The sequence below is a fragment of the Opisthocomus hoazin genome, chromosome 13, assembly GCF_030867145.1.
Source record: "Opisthocomus hoazin isolate bOpiHoa1 chromosome 13, bOpiHoa1.hap1, whole genome shotgun sequence".
NCBI lineage: Eukaryota > Metazoa > Chordata > Aves > Opisthocomiformes > Opisthocomidae > Opisthocomus > Opisthocomus hoazin.
The window spans coordinates 19,844,729-19,870,651 of record NC_134426.1 but is presented as its reverse complement, the minus strand read 5'-3'; the positions used below and the strand labels follow the sequence as shown (position 1 = coordinate 19,870,651).

General features: G+C 46.1%; 2 protein-coding genes across 5 annotated transcripts in view; one reads left to right on the top strand and one right to left on the bottom strand.

Annotated features, from left to right (window-relative positions):
* LOC104334825 (septin-2) overlaps positions 1-9,523 on the bottom strand; it is a 45,494-nt gene extending 35,971 nt beyond the window's left edge. For 3 of the 4 annotated variants that reach the window (XM_075434492.1, XM_075434494.1, XM_075434496.1), the window contains exons 1-4: positions 9,311-9,400; positions 3,070-3,121; positions 1,853-1,952; positions 261-347 (exon numbers count right to left, since the gene is read on the bottom strand). In XM_075434492.1, coding sequence (XP_075290607.1) covers positions 261-347; positions 1,853-1,952; positions 3,070-3,096 — 214 coding nt within the window. In that variant the 5' untranslated portion in view covers positions 3,097-3,121; positions 9,311-9,400. Of the gene's footprint in view, positions 1-260; positions 348-1,852; positions 1,953-3,069; positions 3,122-9,310; positions 9,401-9,422 lie in introns of those variants that run through there. The other variant, XM_075434495.1, reaches the window with a different exon arrangement.
* Positions 9,524-19,249: 9,726 nt separating this feature from the next.
* On the top strand, positions 19,250-22,892 carry CLDN5 (claudin 5). Its single transcript, XM_075434865.1, has one exon. It carries the CDS (start codon positions 19,306-19,308, stop codon positions 19,954-19,956), a length of 651 nt encoding a protein of 216 aa, XP_075290980.1. The 5' UTR covers positions 19,250-19,305; the 3' UTR covers positions 19,957-22,892.
* The last annotated feature ends 3,031 nt before the right edge of the window (positions 22,893-25,923 follow it).

Genomic DNA, 25,923 nt, shown 5'->3' with positions numbered 1-25,923 from the left:
ATTTAGGTATACCAACACACAAAAGGTCTAGGGGGTTGGTGTTTTTGATAACAATTGATGAAGAAACAACAAAAGCTGAGTCTTTAAAAGGACATGTGAGCAAATGACAGCTCAAAAAATATAATTTGTAGGATTAAAATACATCAGACAGCACGAAGAAAGGGACACATGGGTGAACTTATCAGAAGGAAGCAACATTAACTGAAAGAACATGAAATTTCACAGGATATGTGCTGGAGGAACTGCAAAACCACATTTACCTGCAGCTCCAGGAATATAACGTTCTGGATAAAGATCAGTCAGGAACAGACTGTTAATTAAAGTGGATTTTCCCAAGCCAGACTCACCTACAAACAAAACAATTCAGGTTATTGAGCATATATACCTTTTACTCCAGGCTCTTTAAAGCACCTCCTTTTTCCCCAAGCCCATATTATGGAGGAAAAATAATTTGTTCACCAGGATCCACCCTAGTTTTTGAGATAATAACATCAAAGGTTCAACTAAGCACTTCAAAAACACAGGAAAAACAAGCCTCTAGTGTTTTTATAAATGTTCAATGAAAATGCTATGTTTACTGTAACAGATTTCATAACAAAAGCTGAAAGATCATATAGCACTGACTACAGATCTAGAGATAGTTAGGTTACCTCAGGAAAATAAAAGCTTTTTTGCATTTAAACTTACAAAGATCAGGAGCTGCAACTCTTGTTGAAAAATTCTGAGGGCTTTAAGGTTTTCCTAAACTAGAAATTGAACCTGGAATACTGTTAGGAGGGAGAACGAATAAAGCAATCCCAAACTAACAGCTGAGCTTTGCACCCTTATAGTTAAGCTACATACATCCTATGAAACATGAAACAGAAAATTACAAGAAAATTATTCAAGATTCACCTGAGAAGCTCCGCAATTCTAAAACTTCAGGTCATACGAGTTTTGTCCTACATCAAAGTATTAAAGTTAAACCTGTAAATGCAATTGCTAAATCCGAATTTCAAAAAGTCACTTTTCTCCTAACCCAAGGAATCAAAGGAGTCAGCATTTAGAACCAGTGGCCGTCCTATTTTAGATGCTGCTAACCTGATCTTAGAGAAGGAGAAGTTATCTGTATTTATCACCACAAACTACATGAAATAAAAAACTCTACACTTCTCACAAATTACCTATTTATTTTACAGACCTTGTTGAACGCTCTGTCACCAAATAATCCCAAACAGTACCACAGAGCACAGAGAGTAAGAAGGAAGTCTTACACATCTCTTCTCATTTTCATTTTTCAGTAACATGTAGTTCCAAGGTTAACTACTACAAAAAGGTGATAGTACTGTGGACTCTCTTTACGTTTGTATAACATTAAACTGATTCAATGCAAGTATAACTCAACACTTCACTTTAAACAGCTTTTGCCTAACAGACGTTCCATCAAAGACTCATACAGGTGGTCATTCACAGAACAGGCAAATTAAAAGTTTAGTTATAATACCAGAGTGAGTCAATACAGAACAGCAGAAAACACAAGAATAGCATCACGATTTCAACAGCAAGATATTCACCATGTGCATTCACGCCTTTGGTTGGGGAAATGGGAGTCAAAGAGAGATTAAGCAACTATCCTACCATCTGATTATGATGAATGTCCTGTTAGCTCAAAGTCATCATCTTTAATCACTACAAATACTCCCTTCTACCAAACAAGACAAAATAGGAAGAGATTTAACTAGACAGTGTATAGAGTTTCAAAGCTTTTTCTTCTGTGTAACAGTCAGTTGCTAAGTAGGAAGACTTATACGTCTGTGTGAAAGATTTTTTTGTTGATGTTGAACAGTCAAAAATACTTCTATAAGTCACTTACCAACCACCATCAGTGTGAATTCAAAGCCCTTCTTCACAGATTTCCTGTGAACCTGGTTGGGCAGATTAGCAAATCCCACATAGCCTGCCGAGTCAGAAAACTGACAAGAAAACAAAAGTTGAGTATAAATGAGATTCCCTTCCCCCTACAAAGTTGAAACAGAGTTCAGTTGAGTCTATACAATAAAGTGCAGAGGTACATAAAGCACATGGAAAAATAGAGAATGAAGCAATTTTTTACTGCTATAGCAAGGCAGACCTTGAAACAGGCCCATTTACCAAGCAGTCTGATATAAATAGAAATCTGATAAGTACCTTGAGCTACCCTTAAACAAAAGCCTCTCCTTTGATAATAAAAAAAATCTGCAAGCTTGCAAGAACACACCATTATTAATTTTAAACTGTAAACATAGTTAAAAATACCAGATATTTTAAGACAGAGGTCAAAAATATCTGTTCAAATTTGGTATCTGCTGCTACTATCTTCCATAAAAATAAATAATGCATATGCTCCCATGTAGAAAAATAGGAGCATTGTATAGTAATGCAGAGATTACCACGATACAATCACACAGAGATCTATCTTCTGCTTCTTAAGCTGTTCACCTATCTTCACAATGTTTAACTTCTAACACAAAAGCAGGAAAAAGAAATGTGCCTGAAAAACTTATCAAAGATATCTGGGCTATAAAAAGGGCAGTCTGTTTCACCATCTGTTATCAGTTGACTGAAAACCTAAACAAGAACTGCAGCGACTCGATTTAGGGACCTATGAGCTAGCTGAACCAAGTGTTTTCTTCACAGATGAGTTTACAATAAGAACAGTTTTTATACAATGCCGTACTTCCAGTGGGGCAGGGGGGATACAGGGGAAATCACTTAAAAGGCAACTAGTTATTTGCTAACAACCCTTTTAAAACCCACCCACATGGGCAAAAACAGCAGAAATGAAGGTTTGTCAAGTGAAATGTCCCTAGGTAAAGGCACCATTCTAAATGTGTGAACAAACACTGAACGTCTGGCAAACATCCGAAAGCCTATTATTCTATTAGAATCGCACGCAAGCTCTCTTTTTACTAAACAGTTCCTTTTCAGAAACACATCTGAAGCAGTAAGATATCATTTATTCGCTATTTTACCACTTCAGTAAAAATGCAAGTATTTTCAGAAGTTGAACAGATTCTAAACAAAATTTTGGCTATGCAGCCATCTCTTTACCTTTACTTTTTCACCTGACTGAGACATGTTTCGTCACTCCACGTTTCAGACACTGGAAAATAAAATCCACAGTGCATGTTAGCTGACTTCAGGATTCCATTCATTGTGATTTTGAACTGATCAATTGTATACAATAATCACATTTTATTCTAGTAGAATGAAATGTCACATACTCAAAGATAACCAAAATAGACAAGCCATAATAAAAATGGCTGCTTCTGTGAAGCTATTCACAGGAAAGAAACTACACATGATTATCAAAAACAGAGTACTCCATGTAAATAGTAAAAAGTTTTAAAATAAGAAAGATTCCTTTAAAACTCAAAACACTAATATTCAGTATCCTTAAAGATCTTTCATCCATCCTGGATTTAAAGAAGGAAAAATATCTACTTAAAGCTAATGCTGACTATGCATGGTACTCCTGATGTAATTTTTCTTTTAAGTTCTCTGATTCTGTAATTAGCTAACAAAACCTGAAATTCATATTCTTTGTTCCCAGCCCCTATACAGAATAGCATAAGGAGGTCCTCCTTCCTTCCATTTTTACCCTTTCAACTTATCAATTATATGTTTATAAACCATCTTAAAGACAGTTTACGAACAGGTGAATGTAATCTAACCACTGCCCAAAAAATTGTATTTGAAAATTATGACCACTTACAAAAATTCTCCCGAGAACAGGACACCTATGGGATCTCCAGGTAACAGTTATAACATTATTTTCAGTCACTTCAAAGTACTATTGCTGCATGTGAACACTATACCGAACACTGCAGAACCTTGGCACTTGGCTAACCACACTGGACATGAAAATTCACCCTGACCTGAAGAACTATCAAAAAGATTTGTTCTTTAGTTTCAGACACCCATGGCAGCTGGATTTTGGCAAGCCCTTATCTTTCTGCTCAAGGATGTTAGTTGTGCTATAGATTAACCATCACGGCAATAGCGAGGCCCTTTTATTCAGAGCGGCCACAGAGCACTGACAGGAAATGCAGCAGTGGCAGGAGCACTTCACAGCTTGGTTTGTTGACAAGGCAGCTCTTGGCCTGGGAAAGCGGGGAAGTGACCTATGCAGGCACCTGCGTGTTCAGGCAGAAAGGCTTTCCTGTCGGGCAGCAGGAGTTGTTCTAGCAGGATACAGCCCAGTTTCTGACACCAGCAGTTTGACAGTCAAATCCTAGCAGAGACACACCAAGCTCTGGACTAAAGGAAAAGTTGAAGTTAGCATAATTGCAGCTTGGAGTTTTAAAGAAAACATGCCTTCAGCTCACATGGCATTTCATTTGCCCTGAAGCAGGCATTTCAAATCCTGGCAGCTGTGCAGACACCAGCCACTCTGTAAGCAAGGAACAGTGTTTATTTTTCCCCTCCTCCAGCTACTTTTCCCCCCTATATCCAGTTAATTCGCTTGTTAATGAAAGCCTAATACATCCATTGCCTGTAAAACAGGGAGGTCTTGATCCTAATAATCTTCTGACAGTCTCTAATACAGTATTCCTCAAAGCAGCCTAGGAAACATCCCTTAAGAATGATTTCAAAAAAACAGAGCTTCTTTTTGTTTGACCAATATGCAAGGGCTCATTCCATCCTCCAGCCAACAAGTGTAACAGACCCTTAAAGACCATCACAGCCTCACGGACAGATGTAACCCATTGCTCTGTCCACATCTTGCTTCTGTGTTGCAAAACCTCTGATGTCACCTTGTCTATAAAATCAGTAACATAATTCAAGAGTTTAGAAAAGTTCATAAATAGTCACCGTCTAAGTGCTAATGTAGACAGACCTTCTGGCCCATTTCTCACACCCAGAGCAGCTGCCTACAGTTAAAGGTGAGAAGGGGGAACAATTCAGATTTAAATATGTACGTCAAATTCTCTAATTACTTCTGCTTTAAAGCTGACAGTATAGTCACTTCCACTGTAGCATTACACCAACTACTTGACTAAAAAGCAGAAGAGTAAAAACTGTTGTCAAGTGATTATGACACATCTGGCTTCAAAATTAGTCCGTCATCTCATAAAAAGCTAAATTTACAATAATCGTTCCACAAATATCACTTAACACAGCCTGTTTCCTACTGGGCAAACCACATCCACCTTGTGTTTTACTTTGACTAAAAAGTTGCTGTAGCCAAAGCTGCAGGATAGCTGCTTTGATCACATCACGACTGCAGCGCACGCTTAAATGTCTGCGTACAACAAGCATCCAGGTAGTTATTTCCTACTCTATTTTGTTAGAACAGAAATATTCTAACTAAAAGTTAGCTGAAAAAAAAAAAAAAAGAAAAAAGATAAAACTGCTGTGCAACAGCACCTAAATAAGGCACCGAGGTTCAAACGAACCCTCAGTTATTCAGCCTTAGCGCATTTTGCAATTCATAATACTGCCCTCATGAGGTTTCCTAGGAAAATATTCAACCAACCAACTTCCCCAGATGACAGCGACGGACCTGCTGGAGAGCAGCTCTGTGGAGAGGGACCTGGGTGTCCTAGTGGACGACAGGTTAACCATGAGCCAGCAGTGTGCTCTGGCTGCCAAGAAGGCAAATGGCATCCTGGGGTGCATTAGGAAGAGTGTGGCCAGCAGGACGAGGGAGGTTCTCCTTCCCCTCTACCCTGCCTTAGTGAGGCCTCATCTGGAGTACTCTGTCCAGTTCTGGGCTCCCCACTTCAAGAAAGATGAGGAGCTAGTGGAGAGAGTCCAGCGGAGGGATACAAGGATGGTGAGGGGACTAGAACATCTCTCCTACGAGGAGAGGCTGAGGGAGCTGGGCTTGTTTAGGCTGAAGAAGAGAAGGCTGAGAGGGGACCTAATAAATGCTTACAAATATCTTAAGGGTGGGTGTCAGGAGGATGGGGCCAGACTCTTTTCAGTGGTGCCCAGCGACAGGACAAGGGGCAATGGGCATAAACTGAGGCACAGGAAGTTCCGTCTCAACATGAGGAAGAACTTCTTCCCTCTGAGGGTGACGGAGCACTGGAACAGGCTGCCCAGGGAGGTTGTGGAGTCTCCTTCGCTGGAGATATTCAAGACCCGCCTGGACAAGGTCCTGTTCAGCCTGCTCTGGGTGACCCTGCTTCGGCAGGGGTTTGGACTAGATGACCCACAGAGGTCCCTTCCAACCCCTACCATTCTGTGATTCTGTGATTCTATGACCGTGAGCCGTCTTCCTGAAGCTTTACCATATTATTACAGATCAAACCTCAAAATTAGCAAAATACCGTGCTACGCCTCCTTACAGGACCACATAACTGCAGTGCTTACAGCACTGCTTACAGGTGATAACTTGTCAACGGACCAGACTACACTGCACATCAACGACTGCTGAAATCCTGAAGTCTGCCTGCACACAATCAAGTCAAACATTAGAACAAGGTCAAGCTGAATGTCTGACAACACCCTGGATAGTCCCACATCTAGAAATTGTAATGCTTCATTTTTTATCAATTTTCCATAATAAGTTAAAAAAAAAACAAACTAAGGCAAAACAGCAAGCCATAGCTGTTGTGTTTTTTCAGATTTTCAAAGGACTATTTCAATCATTATGAGGTAAGCAAAGCAGCACATGCAAAATATTTCAAAGAGAAAGGAATAGGTAAGATACAATTGCATTAACTTGTAAAAATCAGTGAAACTTTATTTGTAAATAACCGTGGGCCCCATTTAGCAGGTCTAGAAGAAAAAAGGGACATTATGCTACAGTATAAAAAAAAATGTCAAAATCAGTTTTTGAACAGTGGATAACGTAACAGTTATTTTGGATCCCAACAAACTCCTATCCTAAACAATGTGCTGTCCAGCAACTGAACGCAGCAGATGACTGCTAAATTCAGTGACGGTGCCTCCTCTACAAACAGAGAGGCCTGGAACATGCCATCCTACCGTCTTCTGCTAAGAACAGTACTCCAGTGAGAGAGAAAGAGAGGGGAAGGAAAATGGGTCATTTCCTTTGTTCCTGTCAGGATGCAAGAAGTAAACTGTTAGGAACAGGCAGACTGGGAGCTTCTTAACAGGAACTAGCACAAAGAAAAACGCTACAAAAATGCACAGAGTGTTTCCATATAAGGACATTAAACAACATTTTAAAATAAGCACTTTAGAGTGGCCTTAACAACCATCTCTACAAGCAGAATAGCCCTCCTGATTTATCAAATGAGGCTTCTTTCTTTCCATCTGAGATTATGTACCTCTGATACTTTTAAACAAAGTATTTAAAAACCTAGTAAGGAACCACAGAAAGTAGTAAATACTTAAGTAGGTTTCCAAGTGCTGGAAATGGTCTCAACAACATTAGCATTCTGAAGTCACATTTTCAGACTTAAATCAGACAGAGAAACACCAAGAATATGTCAGTAAAATACCAATATTTGTGGTTTCTCACAAAACAAACTACAAAAAGTCAACGGAGAAATGCCAGAGTCAAGTACTGAGGCATATAAATAAAAATATTTTAAAAATTTATAACATCTCCCAGTGTCTTGCATAGAGAGAAACAAGGAAGTTATGGGAAAACTAAAATTCTCCACAGGGTATTCCAAACTGGATATAGAGGTATTCAAATACAAAGCAGTTAATTTTTTTTTTTGGTAGCTGACGCTATCAGAGTTGTGTGAATCACCTAACTCCACTGAACAACAGCGGGTCCAGAAGAGCCTGTTCTCCGTGTCATGCTTGATTCATAGCATGTCCTCACCTCTGCTGTGGGAACCCCCTCCCTGAAGCTCCCAGGGCGAAGCGTCACTCCCTCTGTATCAACAATTCCAGACAACTCCATTTTCCCCATTAGAAACAGATGTTACTAACTGAAGGAATCCTCTTTTACACTTTAACAACTGAACACATTTCTGCACCGCTCTTATTCAGGAAAATGGCTGTACCACTTCCACCAAATGCCGAATTTAACAGCAAATGCAACAACCCAGTGATGGCACTTGCAGGCAGACCAAGCTAAGTGTATGCCACTGCCCTGTCCTTGAATTAGTATTCAGTGTTTTACAGATGTTGCTTTGATAAGATATTGGAACCAATGACACACCATACAGATTATTACTGGAATGCACTGCTGTTCATCAAAACTCGTAACGTTTCTGTGACTTAACAGCACGCATGTGCACAGCAAAGTGAGGCAAGGACTAAGCAAGTAAGAGAAGAACCATTTATCAGCACTGTTCTTACAAGGAAAAGGTCTAGAAAAAGGAATTCTTAATCTAGAGCTCTAACCCTAAATATTTTATTTGAAGTTCCATTTCAGTGTTAACATATTATTCTAGACAACTCCCTTTCTTACTGTTATTTTAACAGATATGGTCACTTAAAAAGCACGAAGGAGGCAACGATACCATTCAAATTAATAATTCATTTTAGCGATGATGTGCTTCCTACGCAAGCAGCTTTTGACAGTACTTTCCCAGAGTTACTGTGTCAGAGAAAAATACTGTAAAACTGACCTGTAAACGTGACAAGCTGGGGCTTTTTTTTCAATTAAAGGGCTAAATATATAAGCCATGATCACTCATCAGGGAATAGGCAGCTCCGCCTCACACCTACAAAGCTTAACTACAACTGGGTACATCCTGGCAATGCACGGCAAACAGTGCTAAGTTAGTATTTTAAATGACTTCGAAATCATGCTCAAGTCCCGCGATACCACGCAGTCTCTAACCTGCACGTGAACAACAACTTAAGACCTAAAAAAAAAAACAAAAAAAGGTAAAGCACTCGTTCCTTCTGCCGGGCTCTGCAGCACTTCTCGGCAGCACCCCCGGCCGCCGGCCTCGCTGGGTGCCGCAGTTCCCAAAGCGCCTGAGGAATGCCCGAAGGGACAGCAGAACTTCCCGCTCCGTCCTCGCCCCGCACCTCCGGCCTCACCGCCGGGCAGACCCCGCAGCACCGAGGCCCTGCCCTCATCTCAGCGGCAACGCGCGCCCGCCTCTCACAACAAGCAAGCGGGTGCCTACAGAGGGCCGCGACCCGGCGGCGGGGCTCCGCGGGCTCTGCCCCGATACGCTCCTCCCCTCCTCGCACAGCAGCTTCAGCAGCCCGGCCGCGGGCAGAGGAGCGGGGTCGGAGCCAGGCCGCGGGCGAGCTCCGGGGAACCGGGCCGGGGCCGTACCGCCGCCCCGCTGGCGGCTGCAGGCCGGGCCGGGTGCCGTGGGCGCTGGCCAGGCGGAGCGGTGTGCGGGGCGGAGGCGCCCACCCGCCGGCCGGAGGACGCGGCCCGGCCCCCGGCGCTTACCTGAGCCCGCGGCCGCTCCCGCCGGTGCCTGGCTGCCAGGCCGCGATCCGCCACCTCCCTTCGCGGAGCCCTCCCGCATCCCACACGCCACCGCGGCCGAGCGCCTACCTACCTTCCGCACGACTCTATGGTCTAGGCCGCTTCCTAGGATAGCAACGGGACGCGGCTCCGGGACGAGCGAGAGGAGGGACAGAGCGTCTCCTCCGGCGCGCCCGCGTGCCTGAGTGGCAGGGCGGCAGGCGGCCCGTGCCGCGCGGGCGGGCGGCGGGGCGTTGCCATGGCGAACCCCCCCGCAGGGGTCGGGGCGGCGGGACGCGGTGTGGGAGCCGCGGCCGCAGGCGTGGGCCCGGCACTGCGCTGTGGGGAGCGGGCGCTGTTCCCCCGGGCCGTCCCGTGGCGGCGGCCGGGCAGGAAAGCCGCCGTGCCGGGGTGGGCCCGGGGACCCCGGCCGCGCTCGCCGGCCCCTCAGCGCCCCGGGGGGGAGCGGTGCCCCCGTGCTGCGGCCTGCTGGCGTCCGCGGGGTTGTGCCCCCCACACCCGGAGTCGGGCTCCTGCTCTGGCCCCGAGCGCCCCGCTCCAACATGCCGAGCGAGCTCGGGTCCCGCTGGCTTCTCGAGGGACGCGGGCGGGCGGGCGGCTCGGCCGGCGCGGTGGCCAGGCTGGGGTGGTGACGGCTGTGAAGTGACACGAGTCTGGCGCAGCCACCCCGACTTCGCGTCCCGCCGGCATGGCCCGTCCTGCGCAGGCCGTCTGGGCACGCACGGGGTGAGCCCTCGGGAGCGAAACGCAGTCGGAGCCCACTCTGCTCGAGATATCCCCTGCTCCAATTGTTTCATTCTCATTTCCTACTCAAATACCATTGAGCTTCGAGTTTGCCGCCTCAGCAGGTTTTAGTGATAGTCCTCACAGTGGAAAAACTTTTGGTACGGTCGGTGTGACAGCCAGGGCGAAATCTAGCTTAAACTTTGTGCTGTTTGACTGCGGTGCAGTATGTAATATAAACCTGTTTGCTTTTCAGCTGCTCATCCACACATGAAGTAAATTTCTTTCCCAGACATTGTACAAAAAAACCAATGTACTGGTTTTACCTACGCTGTTGCTACCTTCTCTGTCCTCTTGGCATTCCCTGTGGTTAAGCAAGAGCCGTTCTGCCTTGGTCGGTGTCATTGCTGAAGGGGTGAGCAGGATTCTCGACGACAAGTTCTCTGAGCTGTCGGGGTCTCCAGCAGTCATAAACCTGGAGTGTAAACGATACCTGCAGTCAGGTTACAGAATCAGATCACTTTCTTCTGGTGAAACAGTGTTACATAGCTCCCACACCCAACACGACCCCGACGATTAAAACGGAGTAGCAGCAGAAGTCCTGGGAAGGCTTTTCCCAGCCTTCCAGCTGCAAGGACTGGGTTCAGGAAAGTTCCTGGTAACCCACCTGGACACTTTGCAGGGTGCTATTTGTATGTGCGATCTGCAGCAAATCTTTTGACTCACAATGTTGAACACCAAGAAGCAAATTTCTGTTTTGTGTCCATTTCCATCCATTAAGCAAACAGGGCTGCAGCTCACAACAGGAAAATGTGGAAGTGAAACAAATGCTGCTGAAGGCAGGCTGGTATTATTTGCCAGCTCACATTGTGCTGGTATTATCAACCAAGCATTGACGTGATCTGAGTAAGAACAAGATAAAAGCCAATGAAACCGCAACCAAGTTCCGTTTCCTAGGACAAAATGTAATGTTGTAACACAAAGTACTGTTATACACTACCTTCTTGGAGGAGTTAAAACATGGCATTTCAGTCGTCTTTATAAGTTAAGGTCTTTCTTATTTTATATTATTCCATGGATATCTATATAGGTCTTTTGTACCATCACCAAAGGAACAACACTGGCAATTTTTCTTTCTTTCGCTAAATTAGAACACTGTGATGCACACAATATTTTACACACATGAACTGCTATTACAAATAACTATTTAGCACGTGAAGAGATTAGCATGGGCAATGCCCAGCTACAGACTGGCATCAACACAGAGTCTGGTGGAAGTCAGTGCTTTCCCATGGCTGTCACTCCTTTCCTTTGGCAGGAGGGTTTAGTGCAATGGGTGGAACATTCTCCAGAAATTCCAAATGCCTCATTACTGAGGCATACCAATAATTTTCCCAAGTCATAGCTGAATCAGATAGCTGACCAACTGTCCCACAAAGTGTTCAGGGAAGTCACAATCCTCCCAAAACAGTCCCATTATGCCAGATGGTAACGTAAGGAAGGGCACTTTGGGTAAGGGCAAAGGTCAGTTTCAGCCGGTGCCCTCCCTCTGCCGTGCTCAGTAGCAGATGCTTAGGAAAAGATAAAAGCAGCACCGTGTCTGTGTATCCTCCCAGCTGACGGCAATCTGGAGCTCAGCAGCTTCCTGAGGCAGAAGCTTTGTCTTGACAATATTCTTTTCCATGAATTTTTCTTGTTGCTTTTTGAACTGCTCTTGACTTTTGGCATTAAAGAGCATCCTGTGACAATGAGTTTTACAGTGCGTTACGCACTTGGAGAAAATGTACTTTTGTTACTTTTGAAACCTCTTATGAGACTTGTTATGAAACTGCAGTGTGCAGGATCACCGAGCAGCAGAACTGGAACTATTTCGTGCATATAATTGAGAAATGCTGCATTGCAGAAATCTACAGAGAATGCATGCCCACAAAAGATATACTGTGTATTTGTTATTTCTCAGATGGGTATTAGCAGAGGTGCAAACAGAAGGAATTGTTGTATTGAAGAACACTGATCCTCTTAAATAGTTAAATAGTTAAATGCTAATGGAGTGAATGGCAGTCTGACTGTGAATCACTCATTCCCATTATTATTATTTCTGAAAGAATTTTGGTTTATTCTTCCCTTAGAAGCTCAAATGCCTTTTATAAAAGTTCCTGATACATCTAGGTTTACATTCTCAAAAGCACAATCAGAGTCCTTCCTTGAATTCAAATCTTAACTTTGTGTGGAGTCACGTGTTAGCAAGTTAGAAATACCTCATCCATTCAGCAAAAGACATTATGTATCTTTTGTTCTGCTCCTTAACAGAGAAAATGGTATGATACTGATTATAAAAAAATAAATACCACTCTATAACTGAAAACTAAACAGAGTTTTGATAGATAAAACGACTCCATGTTCCTTGGCATTATTTCTATTAAATTAAAACAAAATAGAAGATATGCTGCTTAGACAAAATAAAACTGTCTCTTATAAGTGATGAGAACCCTTGTAACTTGTTTTTATTTTGATTGAGTCAGTTCCTCACATAGCTGAATATTTGGAATTTGAGCCTAAAATTATGTGTGATTGCTGTAATGGCTGTGCGCTAAGAGCAATTCAAGGAGATATTGGCCCACTGCTGTAAGTCACTGAGCATCCTGAACTCTCCCGATCTTCCCTGAAGATAAAATTACTCAAGTCCTGATTAAACAACTTATTCTTAAGCATATGCATAAATCTTTTTTGTTTCCATAAGATTAAAGTTTATGTTTGTTTCAGAATATTTGTGTATGCTTTGCTAAATTACAGTCCACAGCTCCAGGACCAAACCTTTTAGAAATAAATACGTAAGAGCTGCACACTGCTGGTGACATCGGTTTTCAAAGGATTACCAGAGAAAAAAGTGCTTTGAATGTACTCAGTGTGAATGTCAGATACCATACTTTTGATATTTCCTGGGCTAATTTTTAGTATTTGGGTGTGGTGATAGACAGAAATTTAAGGGTGAACTTCCCATTCTCTGTTTGTATTTGGTAAACTGGTGACTTGATCAAAATACTCTTCTGTATAGCCCTTTATCTATGGAATCACTAATGGGGTGAATCATTCTAACATCTCACACCTTCTGTGTTTTTGCAGGCATGCTGCATCAGGAATCAAAAATGTTGGGTCTGCTGAAAGCTGGACTCACCGCGGAGCCCTTCTGAAGTGTGCAGCTCAGAGCTGGAGCTGTGGCACTGTACGAACAGGAAGCCAGTACCTGTGGATGCACCAGGATTTACTGGCATAAGCTACTTTGCAAATTATTTATTATTTAGTAATCCATAAGAAAATCTGCAACAGGTAAGTATTTTCCCTTGCTGAAAAAAAAAACCAAAAGCATTTTTAGTGACGCACTACAGGAAACGAAGATTGTGTTTGAATTAGAGCGGTCTCAGAGGAAAAGAAGCATTTCTTTTGCATTTACAAGCATGCACGAGCCCACCTTTTCAAGACGCCAATTATGGCAACGAAGCAGCAATAATAAGAACCTAAACATTTTCTCTCTGATAAGAGACATTTTGCATGTTTTCACCAATAACAGCCATCCTTTCCTCTTACTGGAAACCAGCTTCACTTTCAAGAAGGGAATCGGGATTGACAAAACAGATGCATTCTAGTCCCAAAGACGGGGCTTGCCTCTGACGTGTCTCGTTAAGAATAGGGACAACACTGCTGAGAATTAATCGCTCATGATCAGAGGAGGTGTCCCCAGCCTCCTGTGTTCTCAGGAATGCAAATTTCCTGGGACACTCGAGAAATGTAGTACGTTTCCCATTGCTAGCACTGAACAGTTTTCAGTAACTTCTCGGTCATGTCTTTACTAATTACTTTCCACATCTGCAATGTATATTTAAAACAATGGCATTTGTCCTTGCTGACGCTGTTCTTTACAAAATGACATCTGTGGATGATTTCCCAACAATTAGACGGGAAAGAGATCTACCAGGATCCTGGTACACCACAATCTGTGGAAGGAGGCTAACTTTGGAAGGGGACGAAATTAAACTGCAGTTCTCCTGATAGGAAACATGATATAGAATGGACCCTTAGGCATGAAACAATGTATATTTCCTACACCTTTTCTCCCCCTGCCTGTTCAAGCTTTAATACATTCTCAAGAGATGTCCACAGCATTAAAGAGAAGTATTTGAAATGACATGGCCTAGGTATATATTCAGTGTGATCTCTTGGCGAGCAGCGTGATCAGGCTGTGTAGATGCTCATCTGCAGACGATCTACAGATCTTCTAAGCTTTGGGAAAGGGCCATCACTCAGCTGATTAACTGCTGTTATGGTTATGGCTGTCCACTGACACCGCAGTATCCGCTCGAAAGCCAAATTCAGAAAACAAGGTGCTGAAGATTTAGGTGCACTGTAGCTCACCGGTGCAGCCCAGCTGGTCCTGACAGTGGTGACTGCAAATGTTCCCATCAGGGGAGTGCTTTAGTAAGACATAGAGACATGAGGATCAGTTCCAACCAAGGGGAAATTCCAAATGCTGATGCTAGGTTTGCACGTAGAGGAATTCAAGCAGGGAGGTGTGGGACTCAGTTCTAGTGATGGTTTATGACAATTAATTTCCTCATTATTTGAGGCCAGGGCTCGTAACACTCTCTCGGTATTCCCACCGTGTGAGGCCCAGCCAGAACCCCCCAGCTCCCAGCTACCTGGCAGTTCACCAAAAAAAGCCCCAGGCAGAGGGTGTGTGTAAAGTGCCCAGACTGACACAGGGCTAGGGCAACTTTGTTTGGAAAGGGATAGACAGCAGAAAATAAGTGAAGGCTGGAAGCAGATTTGTAACCTCTTTCACTGTTTTTTTCCACCTACATATATCTGCTTCCTTCCTTTCTTTTACACGAGCCTTGCCACATCACCACTGAGTGGGAAGAGTGGCGTGGGCATCCATTTCTCAATCCTGAACGGCAACAGCCACACTTCTAAAAAAGGTGTTGGATTTTATGTCATTAGCACCAGTCATAGAGCATTACTGGTCCCTTTTGCAAAATTCTGGTGTGGCTTTTAAACCATTCACTGCTTCTCTTTGTTCTAAAGAAAACTAAGAGAGGAAGTGACAATTCCACGTTAACCACTTCAGCTTGTTTCCAAAACCATTTCAGCTTGTTTCCAAAAGAAATGAGCTTGAGATAAGTCCTATGGTGAAATTGTACACTTTCATTTTGTAATAACCTGCTCATTTGACAAGGACTCATTCCTGTGTGCCAGTCTGCTGATGTGTCACACTGGTCTGAGGACGTGCTGGCACTGCTGATGTGCAGGGACTTCATGGAGGCCTATCTTACTGCAGCAGACAGTACGTGCACTCAAGCGCCAATGAAATCTCTTCTCTTGGGAAAAACAGTTTAAAGGATAATTCAGAATGAGTGATTTTCACTGAGAAAGCTCAAGATTTCTAAGTAAGGAACAGCCCCTGCCTAACACATCTGTATTTGTAAATCTCCTTGCCTTTATTTCAGCACTAATTAGAGGACAAAATATGGCACAAAATCTGTCTCTAATAGGATTCCTGGTTCTTCACCTTTGCTTATGTCTGATCCAAAAGTTATGGTAAACTGTCTTGAGATCACTGGGCTTTTAATTTGTCTTTTCACTTGTACTCCCTCTTAGTCACACAAACAATACTAGGTTTGTGCATAAGCTTGCTACCAAATGTTATTTTCCTCTCTGTCTTCCAGATGCCCAACATTTTAGGGATGAGAAGGAGCAGAAGCACCAGGTAAGGGACGCTCCACAAGATATAAACCAAGCGTGCTCTGCAGCCTATGTTTCAGGTCCCAAAAGGCAAATCTATCTAAACACTGTCAGTGGGATGCTTTGGGGCTGAGCAAAGCCCTAGCAAGACTGGAGGGCTGGGCACAGCAGTTCTGTGCTGTGGTACAGGGCTCACACACCAAGTCAAGCAATGCTGGCAAGAGCGTGGACCCCCCTTTGCAGCCCTCCCAGTAACTCTGCGCCTGGTATTTATCCTGATTATGTCAGGAAAAGTGAGAACACAATCACCTCTAATCCCAAAGCCCCTCTTTCTATACTACAGCTTCTGTGCAATTGTTCTCAGCTTGAATACCACTTCCGCCCATTTTCACAGCCTGCAAAGCCCCCCTACACATCCCCCTTAGAACAGTTTAATAAATACATAGCTGGAGCAGTAGCAGATGTAATGACATTAACGGTCATTTGTTAATGAGTTACTTTGCTGCAAGAACATCATGCCATTGAATTGAAGGGAATCCAGACTTTAGCAGCAAGGATTTAATTTATTAAGTAGTAATTTATTTACTTAATATCCCAAGAAAAACATCATGCTATATGTGTTTACTTTTAAGAAATTAGAACCTTTTCTTTTCTGGGCATTTAAGTTAATTCAGGGTGTTGTGACATTAACACCATCAGAAGCCACAAAGTGCAGAAGCTGATGGGGTCCTCAGGCCCCCCCAGCAGCTGTCAGTCAAGTTACCAGTCGGTCAAGTAAGCAGATCAGCGAGCACCTTGCACCAATGGGCTCGTTGAGGATAGCCCGCGCAACAAGTCCTCACCATCAGGATTAGGGGACAGAGCAATCAAAAATGGAGGTTCTTGCCAGTAGCCAGGGTAAAAGCTAATAGCTGGGGTAAGGAAAAGAAACAAACAGACAAACGTGAAATACTGAAAATGGAAATGCCTCTAAGCAGAAAGGTTGGTTTACCCTGAGATTATCAAGCATGTACTTCCCCAGAGAAATAATTGTCTTGGATTAAGTGATTTGTAGGACTCGGTTGCTCGGTAACAGGTAGCAAGGGAAGGTGGGGTAAGGGCTGCAGAGGTAACACAAGCCATGTGCTGGTTTCCTTTCTCAGTCCAAAGCCCCAGGCAGCTGCACAAGCCCCAGGAGTGCCTCCCGGCTGGCCGGCACAGAAGCACACACAGAGGCCATTTATCAGAGGAAATTCAGAGTTCCGTGCTCCTGGGCAAGTGGCAAGGGTGGGGCTTTCCTGTGCTTACGGGCTAAGATAACTGGCATTTCTCCCCCCCCCCCCCCCCCTTTAATTGTTCTTCTGTGCTGTTTTCTATATAATCATTATTATCATCATAAATACAGATGTTATTCAGTTTCAGCCTGTGTTCTGGGTTTCTTCCTGTTCACCTCTGAGATATCTCTGTCTCTGTGGCTGGTTCTCTTGCACATTCTCCTCTCCCTGACACCAGGGACTTCTCTGAGTGATTGTAAGCAGTCCCAGTTTGACAGATTGCACAGCCCCAGTCACACATTCCTCCTGGACTTTGCACACTGGAATTTACAGTTTTAAATAATTGAAGTAAACTGTATGTATTTCATATACAGCTGGAAGAGGAGATAACTCCTCTTAACTCCATTTATCAGGCAGCCTCTGTTAGGAAGATATTTTCCATGCTAGAAATGTTTACAGCTCCTCTAGCAGAGATAATCAACGGGAGGCTGCAGCCATCATGTGTCAGCGTGTCCACACCATAACGGTCCACACGCTGCTGATGTTCTTCTGTCTCTTTTTGTGTATCTTGTGGCTGAGGTTTGTCCTCTGCTTAGAAAAACAAGCAAAGTGAAAGGCCACATCCAGCGTGCTGTGACCTCGTTGCCACCCTTCGGGTCCTCTGCAGAAGAGTCACCAGTGCCACTGTCAGGACGCAAGCAGGGCGTTGCTCAGTGTTAACCCATCCGTCACGTCCTCAGCTGTTGATGCATGTCATTCCTTTAACCTTTCCCTACCATTTCTTCTGCTGCTTCTGCTTCACGCATGGGACATTTCCATTCATTCTGCATTCATATCAGTGTTAGTATTTCCATCACAACTCTCTGCATGCCGTAATACACACTGTAAATTGCTGCACAACAGAGAAAACTGCTTACACAGGGGCAGGAATGTGTTATTTTCAATTCTGTTATCTCCTCTATAGGAGAAGGATACTTTGGGCTAAATGAAACCAAACCTAGCCAAACCAGATCAAAAGTCAGTGTGAATATAGCTTTCAATGTTGTCTAAAACATTTAAACCTACTTAAGATAAACCAAAACAATGCCAGTTTAAATCAAAACAAGGCTTTCTCAGGGCACGCAGTGGAAAGCCACCGGACCACAGCTCCTTGTGAGTGCTGCGAGGCAGCTGGTGAGGTGTGTCCTCTTTCTACCGCAGTGGTAACAGCAGTGTCCGCAGCACCCACACTCGCTGCGTCTGCTGGCCGGGGGGGCTGCGAGCTGCCGTTGGCCTGCAGGGCTTGAACTGAGGTTTCTTTGCAAGAACCATCCAAGACGCCAGTGGTCCCTGAAGAGACAGTTACAATGTCTCCGTGGCCTGGCAACGAAACCTCGCATAAATCCACTCCTTTTGATACAGGCACTTAACTCCTTGACACACCATACAGATTTGAAACGTACTTGAGCAATTAAAAATAGTAAAGTGAAGTTCGACATCTTTGAGGCAACATACTTAAGCAGAATGCCTTGCTTTTGGATCCAGTATCAAAACAAAGAGTTTCATGCCTGGTGTAAGCTAACCGTGATGTTTCTTCCTGCACAGAAGTAAGAATCTATGTGTTGGTACTGACGTAAGATGTGCAGATCCCATATTCAAAGCTCTTCCATTTTCAGGGTGGTTGCTCAGGCGTTTGGTGGTGCTTGTTGCGCTTTTGCCTGTGACAACGTGCAAGAGCCACATGTGCAGGTCAGTCCTTCGGCAAAGGGCCGGTTAGGCTCTGGACACCAGGACGTCCGCACTGCTCGGTGCCTGCCTTGGCGACACCTCTCGCAGGCCCGGCTGCGGCCCTTGTCAGCACACAGGGAACGCACAGACGGCGGCTCCAGCGGGAACGCGTCCGAGCGGCCGAGACCCCGGCGCAGAGCCCTGCGAGCGGGCGGCGTCCGAGCCCCTCCCGCAGCAGGGTGCCGCGGCGAGCAGCGGGACGGTGCCCGGCTGCGGCGGGAGCCCCCGGCAGCGGCGAGCAGCGGGGCAGCGCCTCCCCCCCGCCCCCGGCCCCGGCCCCGGCCCCGCGGCGCTGCCGGTGCGGGTTCCCCCGCCGGGCGGGGCGGGGCGCGGCGGGGCGGGGCCGGGCGGGCGGTGGGAGGGCGCCCCGCGGCTCCCCATAAGGCGCTGCCCGGCGGCCGCCCCGGGGCAGAGCAGCGGAGCCGCAGCGTCGTGCTTGTGCGGGGTGCGCTGGGGAGCGGCGGGAGCAGCGGCACCATGACTTCGGCGGCGCTGGAGATCCTGGGGCTGGGGCTGGGCATCCTGGGCTGGGTGGGGGTGATCCTGGCCTGCGGGCTGCCCATGTGGCAGGTGTCGGCCTTCATCGACGTGAACATCGTGGTGGCGCAGACCATCTGGGAGGGGCTGTGGATGAACTGCGTGGTGCAGAGCACGGGGCAGATGCAGTGCAAGGTGTACGACTCCATCCTGGCGCTGCGGCCCGAGATGCAGGCGGGCCGCGCGCTGACCGTCGTCGTGGCGCTGCTGGGGCTGGTGGCGCTGATGGTGACCGTGGCGGGCGCGCAGTGCACCAACTGCATCCGGCCCGGCAAGCTGAAGTCCCGCGTCGTCATCGCCGGCGGGGCCATCTACGTCCTCTGCGGGATCCTGGTGCTCATCCCGCTCTGCTGGTTCGCCAACATCGTTATCAGCGACTTCTACGACCCCAACGTGCCGACGTTCCAGAAGCGGGAGATGGGGGCCGCGCTCTACGTCGGCTGGGCGGCCACGGCCCTGCTGCTCTTCGGGGGCTGCCTCCTCTGCTGCTGCTCCTGCTCCCAGCGCGACGAGACCTCCTTCCCCGTCAAGTACTCGGCGCCGCGGCGGCCCACCTCCAACGGCGAGTACGACAAGAAGAACTACGTCTGAGCGGGGCTGCCCCGCTCCCCCGGCCCTGCGGGGACGTGGACCGACGGCTGCGAGCCGGCCAGCGCGGGGGCCGCGGTGAGCTCCCGCGCTCCCCTGCCTAGAGTCCCCCCTTAACGGGGACCCCCGTCAAGCGGCAGCCCTAGGCAGGGCAGCCCCCCGCCGCCCGGCCGCCCGCCCGGCGGGTCCGGCCGCTCCGCTCCGCTGCGGGCAGGGCCGCGCTCGCCGCCGCCGGGGACCCGGTACTGACGGCCCGCCGGGGCGAGGAGAGCCCTCCCCGGCCGCACAGCGCGGCCCAACCGGCGTCTCCCCGGCTCCCGCCGCAGCTCCCGGCCCTTCCCCGGCGTCACCGGGAGAGGCCGGCGAGCGCTCAGCCGCCCGCCCGCGCTGCCGGTGCCTGTCGGCGGGGCCGGGCCGTCGGGGAGGAGCGTCCCTGCTGACACCCGCGTCGGGCCGCGCCCGCGGGGACTCCCGCTGCTTCAGGGTTTTTGTTCTTCTTCTCTCTGGGCAGCTAAACCAGGGGTTCTGTCTGCAGCGTGACACCAGCCTTGGTCCTGCATCCCGCAGGCAAGCAACGGAGGGTTATGAGGTCTCACACTGAAGGAGAAGGGTATTTGATTTTCTTTGGTTGTTTCAGTCCCTCGGAGAAGCGCGTTGGGCTGGGTGTCTCTGAGACCGTTGAAAGAGATTTCGGGTAGTTGCTGTCACTTAGTAGCATAAAAAACAGGTTGTAGGAGGTTGCCCCTTGAGGTTCTTCATCCCTTCTCCTTCATCAGCTTCTGTTCTGTTGTTACTTGAATGTGAACTCATTGCCAGAACTACTGGAGGACTAGATTGAGAGACCCAGGAGATCTGTGTACATCCTAGCTCCAGCAGGCGTCCCTCTGCGTCCTCTCATCTGCACTACAGGAGACTGGAAACGCAGAAATTGCCCTGGATATTGGCGGCTGGGGTATGGACAGCTTTCATCACCTTCTTGCCAAGCCCCGCTTGCTGCCAGTTTTGAATTGTGTGTTCAGCTGGATGTGCGCTTGGTTGGCTCCCCCCTTGATTTTGTTAACACGTGCTTTCCTTCATTTACCAAATCATGCATAGAAATTGCTAGAAGAATTTATCTGGACTGAGACTTTATGCAGGCTAATCAGGAGATGGGAAGTCATGGCTCCTGCAGCTCTCAGCTCCTCTGCATTGTGCTGGTAACACTGTGCAGACTGGAAGGAAGATACTCTGGGCAACACAACTCTCATTTTCTGAGCTCAATACCTGCTAAACTTTGCCACAGCCTGGAATATTAGCATACACCTTTCCATTTTACACTGTGGAGACAAAACTTTTTTTAAGGGAGGGGCAAAGGGATAGTGTGACACTCTTCCAGGAGAATTACCTGTGCTTTTAAATCAACACAGAATTCTGCTACAGAGCATGGCAGCATCTCTATCGCCATAAGGAGATTTCTGCCAAGTGTTAGTGAGGAAATGTGCTGTTTGTGTTCCTCAGAGTCCAACGCTGTGACCTCGTGGGTCCCTCACAACCACGCAGCAATAGAATGCACACCTAATCTGAGCACTTAACTCTTAAAAGTTTCTGATAACGCTGAGATTTTTGGACTAACCATAACTGTGGGTTTGTGACAAATTTACATCAACTGTCTTCTTGCTTTGCTTAGCAAATTAAAAAACCCAGCGGTATCAGTGTGTACACAGACCTGAATGAGAGTCTAAAGCCTTGCCTCTGCAAATATTGATGTTGAATATCAAGCACATGATTTACCCCTTTAAAGATGACTGCTTTCATTTTTTTCAGCACCTAGGTCTTGGGGTCTGAGGCCATCAGACCATACAAAAGCAGAGCAGTATGTCTAGAACTAGTTTTCCTCTATAAGGAGGTGCAGCTCTTATACTATCTCCATTTAAATAAAAGCTATAATATTGTTGTTATGATGTGATACGTAGTTTTGGTACAAGAATGAAATATTCTGTATTTCATCATTGCAACTTTTTTTAAACAGTGTAACCTTGTAAACTGTAAATGTATTTAAATGGATATATTTTGCAAGAAATCTACCAAAGTTGGCTTGTTCAGTGCCCTTATTTGTTTCATGGTTACTTTATTTTAAATTATAATGTCCAACTGTATTTGTCACCCAGCCCATAGACATACTCTACCCTCACTCAGCCCTCTTGTGTCTAGCAAACAAGCCAACAGCTACTAGCCCAAATTCTGGACCTCACTCTCTTTTGTCTCAAAGAACTAAAAACCAACCTCACCAACAGACACACCTGCATGTATCTTTACTGTAGCGTCTGCCTTCTGAGCGGTTCATCGCTAGCGTTCAAAATTGAATCAAAACTGGTGCCTTGGGGAGACGGAGGTGAACCCACACCTTAGAAAGGTGGTTTTTTTTTTAAAAAAAAGCCAAACTTCTTGACAGAGAGCTTTGTGTCACGGCAGGGCCGGATCCACTTATAACCAAAATCTGAAACAATTACACAAGACCTCTTGGAAGAAGCTAGTGCGAACTGTGTACGTACTAGTAACCACAGCACCATCCTACCAAAACATAACTTGCTGCTGATGCGACAAGGTTTTGCTGAGGTCAGTGGGGCAGCACCCAACAATACTAGCAGGAAGTGGGGCCCATTTTTAAAAATATTTTTATATTTAATCTCATCCTTCAGTATACTTACTTGTTGCTGTGCTTTAAAAATAACCTGAGAGAATGCTGTTACTGATGTCACTGGCTTCAGTGAAAAAGTGTAAGTTGGTTTTTGCTATGTTTTGTTTTCCAAGAGCAAAGACCTAGTTCTGAACTTAAGACTTGGAAGTGCTCAGGATCAGGCCTGAACCTCATCCCAATGAAAAGAGAAATCTATAGCACTTGTTTACTATTTTTATTTTGTATTTATGATTTCACATAAAAATAAAAACCTCTAAACCAATCCCTGAACAGGGGTACTGTTTTTTGTGAAAGACTGTTGGGGCTCAAGAAGGTGGGGTGTGACATCGGTGCCCAAAGGGCAACCTTTACCTGGGCTACCTTTGGGGGGAGAACTGGCCTTGCAGAGCAGTCAGCACCCCAGCTCTCCACTGGAGCCTCAGACAGAAGAGCCAGTAGCAGCGGTTGGTCTCGTGATGTGAGCATATTAGGAAGCGGACTGTGAGTCCCGACTATTTTGAGCACAGCTCTAAGCACGAAGCTCTTTAAGCTTTCAATTCCTACATGTTTAGACCAAAAGGAAGAAAAATCCTGCTGCAGCTTGGATCAGCCCCAACCTGACCTGATACCCTAAGCCTTTCTGCCACTCAGTTTTTTAAAAAGTGCATTCAAGCTGGGGGAAAAATATTTTCACAGTTGCATCAGAACAGAACATATAAAAAAAAAGGCTCTTAAAGGACCGTAGAGGCTAATTGCTAGTTGGGAAATTTCCCGAGTTATATTACTGCCAGGGAGGTCTTTCAGATATTTTACAGATTTTTTTTTTCTTTTTTCTTTTTTTTTCTTTTTGCAAGATTTTCAAGCTTTTCTAGCAAACTGTGGCTTTAAAAATGAAGAAAAAACATCTTCAAAGACTTCATTTTGCAACATTCTTGCCAGCTGGGCTGAGATTAACAAAAGCTCCTTGCCACCCTCCCATTGCTATGCACACGCTGAGCTGGAAAAAGGGTGTCTGCCGGCTTGGCCTTTGTCCTGCTAAACGAACCATTCCATAGTTATGAATTTGAAAGTAACCTGCAGTTCATACCCTGCAAATCTGGTTAGATCCTGTCTGTGCAAAGAAGGGAAATGCACCAGGCAGCGGGAAAAGGAAGCTCAATCGGTCACGTTTTCTGCAGGATGTTTAAGGAAATATTTCCTTTTCCTGCACAAAGATGTTTGTGGGGCATCTGCTATTTGGAACATACGGAAACATTTTATTCTTGGAGTGAGACACCAGTGGAACTTCAGATTTTTATTTATTAATCTATTCCCTGATCAAACACTATGCAAGGAAATTGTTCTTTTTCCTTGATCATCTTTCAAACCACAAATGCAGGTAAATAGCCTCTCAAACCTGATTTCCTCAAACTGAGACTGATCCATACATCTGTAATGCTAAATGAGAATCCTGCCTGTCGGAAGCCACACGCCGTGTATAAGTGCCATAATCATGCATACATTCAGCAATATATTAATGTAGCATTCAATATCAGATGATATCTACAATGCATCCTTTTTTCTGTTTTGTTTACTAAAGAAGAAAATCATTAATTAAGTATATGTGTTTGAGGGTTTGCTTTTGTGAGTCCGCTTGGTAAAACACAGCAAATATTTCTGCTGTATAGATTAATTAGGAGATAGCAGGTGAATTCTCTTTTCAGGTCAAATATTGCATTTGTTTTACCTGTAGACTGATTGTGATGGGATAAATTATTCCAAAAGCAGAGCCTCAAGGGGGTCTCATGTTTTGGAAGTAACCGAGTTCTATCATTCTTATTTTGATCAGACCTTTGCGCTGGTCTGTGTGTGTGTGACTGCTCCAGACTGTTCCTCGCAGATGCTGTGCAGGTACAGGCTCCCTGTCTAGAAAACCCCTTCCTCCTCCCACAACCTTCAGTTATGAGAAAAGGACAATTTCAACCACTGCGTCACTGATAAAACCTCCCATAGCAACGGTGAAGGCTTTACAGTTGCTTGGATACACAAGCCTTGCTTCACCTTCTCCTTTTCTCAAGCACAGATTGAGACATTCTGCCATGAATCAATTTAACAGAGTCCTTTGTCTGTGGCATTTTGGGATTTTGTTTACAGCACTGAGCTTCCCCCTCCTTCCAAAGCTCACCATGTAGCTTCAGAGCAGTAGCTGGCAAGGAAAGGTAGCAAGTAGTAGGAAGAAGGTTATCAGGAGTAGTCAGCATGGATTCACCAAGGGGAAATCATGCCTGACCAATCTAATAGCTTTCTACAATGACATGACTGGCTGGGTAGATGAAGGGAGAGCCATGGATGTTGTCTACCTGGACTTCAGCAAGGCTTTTGACACAGTCTCCCATGATATCCTCCTAGGGAAGCTGAGGAAGTGTGGGCTGGATGAGTGGTTGGTGAAGTGGATAGAGAACTGGCTGAATGGCAGAACTCAGAGGGTTGTCATCAGCGGCGCTGAGTCTAGTTGGAGGCTGGTAACAAGTGGTGTGCCCCAGGGGTCAGTACTGGGCCCAGTCTTGTTTAACTTCTTCATCAACGACCTGGATGAAGAGTTAGAATGTACCCTCAGCAAGTTTGCTGATGACACCAAACTGGGAGGTGTGATAGACACACCAGAAGGCTGTGCTGCCATTCAGCGTGACCTGGATAGGCTGGAAAGCTGGGCAGAGAGGAACCTGATGAGGTTCAACAAAGGCAAATGCAGGGTCCTGCACCTGGGGAGGAACAACCCCATGCACCAGTACAGGCTTGGGGTGGACCTGCTGGAGAGCAGCTCTGTGGAGAGGGACCTGGGCGTCCTGGTGGACGACAGGTTGACCATGAGCCAGCAGTGTGCCCTGGCTGCCAATAAGGCCAATGGAATCCTGGGGTGCATCAAGAAGAGTGTGGCCAGCAGGATGAGGGAGGTTCTCCTTCCCCTCTACTGTGCCCTAGTGAGGCCCCATCTGGAGTACTGTGTCCAGTTCTGGGCTCCCCAGTTCAAGAATGATGAAGAGCTACTGGAGAGAGTCCAGCGGAGGGCTACGAGGATGATGAGGGGACTGGAGCATCTCCCCTACGAGGAGAGGCTGAGGGAGCTGGGCTTGTTCAGCCTGAAGAAGAGAAGGCTGCGAGGGGACCTAATAAATGCTTATAAATATCTGAAGGGTGGGTGTCAGGAGGATGGGGCCAGACTCTTTTCGGTGGTGCCCAGCAACAGAACAAGGGGCAATGGGCACAAACTGAGGCACAGGAAGTTCCGTCTGAACATGAGGAAGAACTTCTTCCCTCTGAGGGTGACGGAGCCC

Bases quoted from the DNA above. Each gene is read 5' to 3' on its own strand.
- CLDN5 (XM_075434865.1), top strand. From the start codon at position 19,306: ATGACTTCGGCGGCGCTGGAGATCCTGGGGCTGGGGCTGGGCATCCTG.